The sequence below is a fragment of the Chrysochloris asiatica genome, unplaced genomic scaffold (assembly GCF_000296735.1).
Source record: "Chrysochloris asiatica unplaced genomic scaffold, ChrAsi1.0 scaffold00035, whole genome shotgun sequence".
Classification (NCBI taxonomy): domain Eukaryota; kingdom Metazoa; phylum Chordata; class Mammalia; order Afrosoricida; family Chrysochloridae; genus Chrysochloris; species Chrysochloris asiatica.
In genome coordinates, this window is record NW_006408553.1 from 12,562,108 (window position 1) to 12,571,928 (window position 9,821).

At 40.7% G+C, this 9,821-nt stretch overlaps 1 protein-coding gene across 3 annotated transcripts in view; it reads right to left on the minus strand.

Moving 5' to 3' along the window:
* TACC1 (transforming, acidic coiled-coil containing protein 1) overlaps positions 1 to 9,821 on the minus strand; it is a 94,280-nt gene that overhangs the window by 18,292 nt on the left and 66,167 nt on the right. For all 3 annotated transcript variants that reach the window (XM_006859945.1, XM_006859943.1, XM_006859944.1), the window contains one exon: positions 1,911 to 2,036. In XM_006859945.1, the coding sequence (XP_006860007.1) occupies positions 1,911 to 2,036 (126 nt within the window). The remainder of the gene's footprint in view (positions 1 to 1,910; positions 2,037 to 9,821) is intronic.

The following is a 9,821-nucleotide window of genomic DNA, read 5'->3' on the forward strand; positions in this document are numbered from 1 at the left end:
TTTAACTGATGGTCTATGGAGGGGATTATAATCAATGTAATGAAACAAGTTATATGAATTGTTGAATGTGAAACTGATGATGTGTCCTGTAAACTTTCACTCAATCCACAATAAAAACCTTAAATTAAAAAACAAAGCAACCAAAGTAACATAATCATAGCAGTTACCAGAGCACCAATTTTATTTATGATGAGAAATAAAAGTATCACAAGATCAGAATGAGAGAGCTGATGTGACCAGCATTCTTTTTCTGTAGAGATTTCTAACTGCTTGGTGTGAAGGTTCACTTTATGTGTCAGCTTGGCTAGGTTATGGTTCCCAGTAGTTTGGCCAAACACTAGACTACTTGCTGTCCCATAATGCAAGCTAGTCCAATGTAATATAATCACACCTTCATAATGTAATCATCTTATATAACATAATCCATCAACCAGTTGATAAGGGAGTTCATTAGGGTATAGTATTCTTCCAGACCATATAAATATATTTTGGTAAAATTCACTCTCTCTCTCTGTTCCTCAACTGCATACCCTTCCTGTCACCTGACCTATGGACCTTGAAGGTATAAACCCACAGAATCCTGACCTCTGGATTTTGGATTTGCCAATCCCCCACAATCCCATTAGCCAAAATCCCTTGCAGTAAATCTCTGTATGTACACATGTATGTTTCACTAGAGAACTCTAAGATAACCTCAAACTCTATTTCCCCTGCAGGGCTTGGCTGGGCCCTGCCACAATTGCCTCCACAATTCTACTGTTACTGTACTTCCCTGGCTATGTTTCCCTCTGACTCACATGTTCTTTATTTTGGTGCCTCTGATCAGGATCTTAGGAACCTGTTAGCTTCAGGCAACAAGGCACATCTTTGCTTTGATACATTAGGGGTCAGCTCCTTAACTTTTAGGAGGAAGACACTGTTATTTCCCTCATTTCTAAAATGTCAGGGGCCTCCTCAATGTGCCTAAGTACTGACAACTGGAGTAGCTGACACCCTCATTACCAACCTAGTGCAATTTTATAAAGCTTTCAGAGACCCATCAGAGGGACTTACCTATTCTCAACATATTGGAAAAATAAAACAGCTAAGAAATGACCTTCTAAGAACAGGTGGACTCATCAAGAAAAAGACAAACCACACGTAAAACATAGCATAGGAACACAATGGGAGACAGTGATATCTGATCAGCAACCCTGAAACAGTGTCTATGTTTTTTGAATCACGATTGGAAATGCCTATCAGTGATCTATGCCGAACAGAGGCTGTTCAAAAGACATTATATGAGAATTCAAGAGTTGGACTGTTTAATTATTGTGTTGTTGTTAAGTGCCGTTGAATTGATTCCGCTCCATAGTGACCCTGTATAGGGTTTCCAAGGAGCAGCTGGTGAGCTTGAACTGCAGACTATGAAGTTCAAACGGCTTTGCAGTCTGGCACATTAACCCACAACACATGTTTATATTATATTTAATTATGGTACTGGTGGTGATGTGCCATGGAGTTGGTTCAGACTCATAGCGACCCTTTACAGCATGGATGAAAGTAGGCAATATTTTTACATTACTGCAAATCTAGAATTTCAGGACCCCTTAGGCATGATCATATATTCTCAGTAACACGAAGACACTGATTTCATTATGCATGTGAGTCAATGTGGCAAAACTAGATCTTTAAGACTTCAAAAGCCATTAAGACTGCTTCAGAGCATCAACTGTTTTCTCTGGGCACCTGAACATTTTAATTCCAGCAGCAAGGCTGGACTTTACAGGGAGTCTGTTCAGACACTAAAACAAGTTGCAGGAAATCCAGCCTGGGGTAACTCAAGCCAACAGAGATGAAATCTACTCCCAGCCACATGGACTAGACAAAGAAATAAGAGGGATAAGCAGACAGAACAAGAAACACGTTACCTCTTCTCTTATCAAGGTGAGGACAGCTGTCTTATCTGATTCACTGAGGCGTATGTCATCCAGGGGGCTCTCCGCTCCACAGGCCACAGACCCTGGCACCTTCTCCGCAGAGGGCTCCACCAATTCCTGTGGGGAGCAGAGATCACGGTTAGCACCTCAATCTTCAGCTTCTGAACCTTGAGTACTCTGCAATCTCTTCCTCACTACTAAGTTATATATTTGGGATGGGAGAGTGAGGGGGAGATATCTAGGTACACTATCATCTGAAGAAAAACTGTTGCAATGAATATCAGATGGTCTTAGCGTCTATCGAAAAGATAGCCAGATATTTTCCTCTTATCCAAAAGCCCAGGGAGATATTAATTATATACAACAAAAATGTTTAAATTACGAATGTTTCACATATACAAGGGGACCGCAAAAAGTTCTTGGAAAAATTCCATGATCTTTTAATTCCATTTTTCCACAAACTCTTTGAAGATTCCTCATATATTTACAGTCATACACACAACATTAGGGAGGTCAACAAAGAATCACATGCATAAAAGAGAAAAACATCCATGGTTAATGCCTTATTTTTATTTATTTTTACTTTTCAGTATGAAGTGAATGAAGTTGTTCAATGCCTTATTTTTAAGGGGGGTTTTATAAGGTGATGTGTTCCATGTGAAGAAATTGTCCCAAAAAATTGGTAGCTGTTCATTCCCTTTAAGTATGGATGCTTTGTGTATATTTTTTATTTAACGACTTTGGATGAAAATTCTTCTAAGATTCTACTATTAACTTATAGGCAGAAGGAAGCAGAAATGGTGAGTACAGTTGAACTCCCTCCCCCCGCAAATGATTCTGGACCATCGTTAACGTTAACTGTTCAGTTAGGAAGGCATCATTACTCATCCCTAAACACAGTGGCCACATACACGTCACTTCTGCTTTTTGGCTTTTCCTCACTATTAAGCGTTTGGCTCTTACTCCTTGCCTCAGTCAGCAGGCTGCTGCGGGCAGCACTCCAGTTTTGAAGGCACTGGCTCTCTTCTCTCATAAACTACACTTCTAGAGAGCCACAATGCCTTACCATTGTTTCTCACAGGAATGTGGACTCGGTACTGGATTCCTTCCTGAAAGGCATTTTCTGGGCTTACTTCTGGAACTAGATCTTTAGCATAAATGTGTGATCTAAGAGCCTGGAAATAGCCAAAGTGCAGACCTTGTGACCTGGGAACCACCTCAGGGAAGACAAGTTAAATGTGATTGTAATTGATCAATTAATTGGTTATTGATGATGGTTAATCAACTCTATGGTACTATGTTTGAATGAACACTGAACTGAAAGTTCGAGGTCAACTTAGAATATTGCTTTTATTAGGTGCTGTTGAGTCAATTCTGATTCACAGTGACTCTGTACCGCGTTTCCAAGGAACAGCTGGTGGGTTTGAACCAATGACGTTTTGGTTCACAGTCCAGTGCTTATCCTACAGCACCACAGGCCATTATAGATTATCAAGGCACTTACAGACTTTCCTGCCTCTAGAAAATGCTCAAAAACACCCATGTAAATTCTGCACACATCTTCAGTTTCCGTCCATGAACCTCATCCAGGGGCCCAATATAGCAACCTTGGGCTCAAAGTACATAAAGGGTGAAGGAAAAAGTCTTAATGTTGCCCATGTCTAGCAGCATTTCGGGGAAAACAGCCCACCATGCCAACAGGAGTCTGAGGTCTCCGTAGACACTTTGTTTTGGAATAGATCTAGGGAGCCACATGTGGTGGGCAACCTCTAAAATGACCTCCAATGATCCCTACATGTGGGTATTAATCCTCTTGCATAGTCTCCTCCCCCTGAGTGCAGATTAGACGTAGTGACCCGCCTCTAGAGAACAAATTATGACAAGAGCTGTAGATGTCATTTCTGAGATTAGGTTACATTTGATTCCCTTTCTCACTCACCCCCACTCTGAGGGAAGCTAGCTGCCATGGTCTGAGTGCTATTGTTGTGTGCCCTTGAGCTGATTCTCAGTGACCCCGTATGATAGAGTCACACATTACATACATTACACAGCAGCAGATCACTTGTAGAATGGCTATAAGGGTTCAAACTGCCAATCTTTCAACGAGTAGCTTACCTATTACATCACCAGGGTACCTTATGCTCTATGGAGAAACTCTATGGAAAGGCCCATATGGCAAAGACTGATGTCTCTGCCAACAGAAAGGGAGGATCTTAGACCCGCTGTTATGGACTGAATTGCTTGTGTTTCCCAGAACTTTCTGTTGAAGCCGTAACCTCTGGCATCTGTGGATGTGACCCTGTTTGGAAACTGGGTCTTTGAAGTTACCAGTTAACATGAGGTTCTTAAGTCCAACCCTGGATTTTGATTTCTAGCTTCCAGAACTGTGAGATAATGTAGTTGTGTCATTTTAAGTCACCCACTTAGTGGTATTTTGTTACAGCTGCCCTAGGAAACAAATGTCACCTGTCAGCAGCCACAGTAAGCTTAGAAGGGGTTTCAACCGAGGTGGCACCCAGAAGGGATTGCAGCCCTGTCAATAACGTTGATTTCAGTCTTGAGGGAGACCACACCAGAGGTGTACAGATCGATTCCTGACCCACGGAAACTCAGAAAATAAATGTTTTGTTGCTTTAAGTTGCTGAGTTTTGGAGTAATTTGTTACATAGGAACAGATAATCAATAAAGCTTTGACATTTGATTCATCTCATTAACCTCCTGAGCCTGTCCTCATCAAGAAACCTCCTTATATTCCTGCTTCCCATGTCACTTTCATACACAGAGATAATATGCTAGGTCAAACTGACACATTTGGTTCACTTGTGGTTACATTTCCAGTTGTAAATGAATGTACATCTTCCCATTAGCCTTTTGTGGGTTTTAATCCTTCTAAATCAGAATCCCCACATTGAATCAATTCTAGGAAGCATACTCCCTCTGACTCCCTGGGCCATCATCTTAGCAAGAATTGGTAAATAATTTCCAAAGTGTCTTGTGGTTAGGTACCAATGAGTTGATTCCAACTCATAGAGACTCCATATATGACAGAAGGAAATAGTGCTTTCCTCACAATTGTTACGTTTGAGACTATGTTACGGTCACTGTGTCAGTCTTTCTGTTGAGGGTCTTCCTTGTTTTTTTTTGTTTTTTTTTTTGTCAACACTCTACCTTACCAGGAGTCTTGGTGTGGTGCTATAGAATAAGCAAAGTATTGCTAACTGCAAGGTTGGTGGTTCAAACCCATCAGCTCCTCCTTGGAAACGCTACACAGGGTTGCTGAGAGTTGGGACTTAACTACTTTGCCAGACAAGGGACTAGTTTCTCCAAGGTGTGCCTGACTGAAGCCATGGTATTTTCAATAGCCTCATATGCATGTGAAAGTTGGAAAACTTATAAGGAAGACCGAAGAACAATCAATGCATTTGAATTATGGTGTTGGTGAAGAAAGTAGGACTGCCAAAAACCAAACAAGTCTGTCTTGGAGAAGTACAGCTGGAAATACTCCTTAGAAGTGAAGATGGGGAGACTTCATTTCTTGTACTTTAGTTATGAGGATGGCACAGGACCATGTGTTGTGTATAGGGTCAACTATGGCCGTAACTGATTCAAAAGCACTTAACAACAAGAAGTCTCCCCATTGTTGCTTCTAAAGAGCAATACGGCTATATTTTCTTCCAAAATAGATCTGTTTGTTTTTCCAGCAGCCCATGGTACTTTCAACATTCTTCCCTAACACCATAACTCAAAGGCATCAATTCTTCTCTGGTCTTCCTTATTTACTGTCCAGCTTTCACATGCAGATAAGGTAATTGAAAATGTCATGATTTGGATTAGGTGCATTTTAGTCCTCAAAGTGACATCTTTGCTCTTTAACACTTAAAGAGTGTTAAAATCTGTTTCCAGCATATTTGTCCAATGCAAATTTGATTTCTTGACTGCTGCTTCCATAAGCACTGATTGTGGATCCAAGTAAAATAAAATCCTGGACAATGTTTTCTGCGTTTACTATATGATCTATTGGTCTAGTTGTCACTCATTTAACAAAAACTCAATGCTAACTAATGTGGTGTCCAGAAGACACAGCATCATTCTGAGCTGTAGGTGGAGGATCTTTGGATGGTGGGGAATGAGTCCAGACTAGTGTGTGCTCAGCAGCCTGGAGCCCTCCCCTCCCCCTGCCTGGGCACATGCCATGAGCATTCAACTCTTACGGGGAACTTATGCTGGGGCCTGCTGTAGCAACCTTATCCCAGTCCCTGAGGATTTAACATTTTGCATTGCTTAAAAAAAAAAAATTTCTTTTAACTTCTTATTGTAAATTGAGAGGAATGTAAATTCATCACTCCCCCATTCAACAAATTTTACACTTCATGTCATTACAATGATTGCAGCTCATTCCAGTACCAGTAACAGTATTTACCTCTATTCACTTTATTTTTCCCTCCCCTGCCACCCGCCTGTAGCCATCATAGAATTCATTTAGCAAGAAAATACTTCCCTACCTTTTTACAACAGTGATATCTTGCAATATTAGCCTTTTTGTGATTGACAAATTTCACTTGGCATAATGTCCTCCAGGTTCATTCATGTTGTGAAGGGCTTTGCAGAGTCTTTGCTATTCTTTAATGTTGTGCAATATTCCACTGTGTGTAGTACAAAGTTTGTTTCCTCATTCTTCTGGTGATGGACATTAAGACTGTCTCCATCGTTTTGCTACTGTGAACAGTGCTACAATGCACATGGGTGTGTACACATCTAATTGTGTCACAGCTCTTATTTCTTGAGGCTGTATGCCAAGTAGAGGGGCTGCTGGGTTATATGGTATTTCCATTTCCAACTTTTTGAGAGAGCGCCATATTGTTTTCCACAGCAGCATGCCGGCACCACTTTACAGTCCCACCAGTTGTGTAGGAGGATCCCACTCTCTCACACCCTCGTCAGCATTTGCTGTTTTCTGTGTTTTGGAACATTGTTATTAACTCTGGAGTAAAGTGATTATCTCATTGTTGTTTTGATTTACCTCTCCCTAACCCACCAGCTGCTCCCCTTTGCTGTGAGTTGGAATTGACTTGAGGGCACTTAACAACAATGGCCAACTATTGCAAGCATTTCTTCATGTTTGTTGGCCAACTGAATGTCTTCTTTGGTGAACTATTCACGTCCTCTGCACATTTTTTAATTGGATTGTCTTCTTATTGAAGGGTTCTATAAATTTTGGAAAGTAGTCCTTTGTTATGTCGTTGTCTAACATTGTTTCCAGTCTGTGGGTTCTTTTTTTTAAACTCTTTTGGTGAAATCCTTTGATGCACGTAAGTTGTCTAATTTTTAGGCGGTCCCAGTCATCTATTTTGGTTGCTGTTTGTGTTTTCAGTTATGTTTGGTAGTGTATTTATGCCAAGTATCCGAGCTCCTAAATTGTTCATTGATCTGTATAGTTCTAGGTTTTACATTTAGTTCTTTAATCTATGTTGAGTTCATTTTTGTCCTTCCAAAGAAGGAACTTGTTTTGTGCATTGCTTCATTTTAATATTATTTGTCAAACAGTGTAAGTAAGCCTAGAAAATATACAATTACAAAGAACTGGCCCATCCTAGGTACTTGCTAAGTCAATCAATCACATTTTCCCAAAGTGTTCTGGGCTCATATGAATTCATTCTTTTCTGCAGTTGCTCAGAAACAGAAATGGTTAACATGCTCTTTTCTAACTGAAAGGATGGAGGTTCAAGTAAGGTCTGGTGATTTATTTGTGAAAAGTGAGCCAATGAAAACCCTATGGAGGTTAATAAAGCAATCTCTTTAAATAAAATAAAACAAAAAAGAAAGAAAATCCAATGGAACACAGTTTTACTCTGACAAACATGGGCTCGCCATGAGTCAGAGTTGGGCAACTGGTAATTCTTCTCCACGTCGCACAAAGTATTCACAATTTAAAACCAGAAAGACCTATTTGTAGATAGCAGAATTCAATGGCGTCAGAGTTAAAAATTTACAGTGAACACAGATGCCACAAAGTTAATGATCTGTGCTCATGTCCTCGCATTGGAAGAGTTAGCATCATTAATCTGCCTCTGCCCAGCATGCCAAATGCACTCATCCCACCGCCTGTCCTTGAATGCACTAGGTGGTAGCACCTGGGCACCACTTCTCTAACAAAGAGGCACACCTGAGAAATCCATATGACTTCAACCTTTAAGAAGTCTTTAACCCACGTGACCTAGACCGCATGACTGGATGATCGGAGCTCAACCAGGAGAGGAAAGAAGAGGGGGGTAAAAAAAAAAAAAGAGTGAGCTGATACAGTCTGATGAACTTGACCTATACCTATGGAGTAGCAGCTCAAAAGAAGGAACAAATCCTTACAGCAAGAAACATTCACACACACACACACACCCACAGAGCGGACGGAGATGGGCAACTTGGACATTGGATACTCAAATGTGGAGGGGGGACTACAAAGGCAAGAAGTGACTGGCTTACAAGCTTTCAAGAGGGAACCTAGTGCTAGGGAGCATGGCGGAAGGCAGAATCTCCAGTAGGTACTACTCAATCTGTCTGGGTGGAGCTGATGAAAGGAAATACAGACCAGTAACTCATGATACTGTAGTAAATAATGCTTATCAGGACAGATTATGAGGGTTGGACATGCAAAGGTAGACGTTTTGTAACAAGGAAGGGAGTGATTAATTCTCCAGGATAGGAGCGGAGGTCTCTGGGACCATCAACAGAGAAGAGCCGAGAGCGGGACCCTACCCAGAGAAACAGAGATGCCTGAGATACAGACAGAGACGATGACGTGGAGTGATGAAGCGGCTGGGGACTTTGGACCCAGAGAGGGAAAGGGACTGAGGGCCGAAAACTGGGGGTGGGGGGATGGCGAAGAGGGGGAATTGTAGGGGTGGGTTTCTGGGATATACCCTTTGGGTGGTTGATGATGCATGGAGGGGACTGGAACCATGGCAGTGAGATGATATATGCTGGAATGAATGTAAAACTAAAGTTCTCCCATGTAAACTATCATATAATTCACAATAAAACATTAAAAAAAAAAAAGTCTTTAAAAAATAGATTTTGCTCTTCACTGAAAAAAATAGTGAAAATAAAGATGTAAATAAACCCACACAATTTACTCTGGTCTTACTTTGTTCTAGCCAATAACCATCACAGGGCATGAGACTGTGACAATAATAGGTGTCAAAGTAACACAGAAAGGTTTTAAAAAGTAAATGCCAGGTTCCTCTGTTCTCAGATTTTATTCAGTAGCAGGCCAAGAGAGTGACGGCACTGCTGAGATGAAGCTCATGAGGTTTTTGATGAAATCGAGTCATGAAACTGTATCTAGTGGATTGAAGACTGGAACACAGGTCCATGGAATAATCACAGGTGTGGATGTCAGCATGAACACACACCTCAAAGCTGTGACAATGACCCTGAAGAACAGAGAGCCTGGACAGCTGGAAGCACTGAGTATTTGAGGAAATAATATTTGATATTTTATTCTGCCAGACAGCTTGCCTCTGAATACACTACTTGTGGATGTAGAACCAAAGGTGAAATTCAAGAAAAGGGAAGCTGTAGCAGGAAGAGGAAGAGGCCGAGGCAGAGGAAGAAGGGTCCTAGATGGTAATGTCTCTCAAGGTAATTGTTTCATAGTGATAAGTGATTTGGGATATTTTTTTGTTTATGTCAGTTTTTAATAAACATAAATGTGAAATAATTCTATATATCAAATTATTAGTTTTATTATGTTCATTTTATTAAAACAGATTTTCCTTTTCCTGAGGTTTACTACAGGAAAAATTGGATAAAAGGCAGTAGCCATTTTCAAAATCAGGAGTCATTGATTTTGTTTTCATTGCTAGTGTGTGTGTGTGTTTTTTTTTTAAATGTTTTATTGTGAATTAT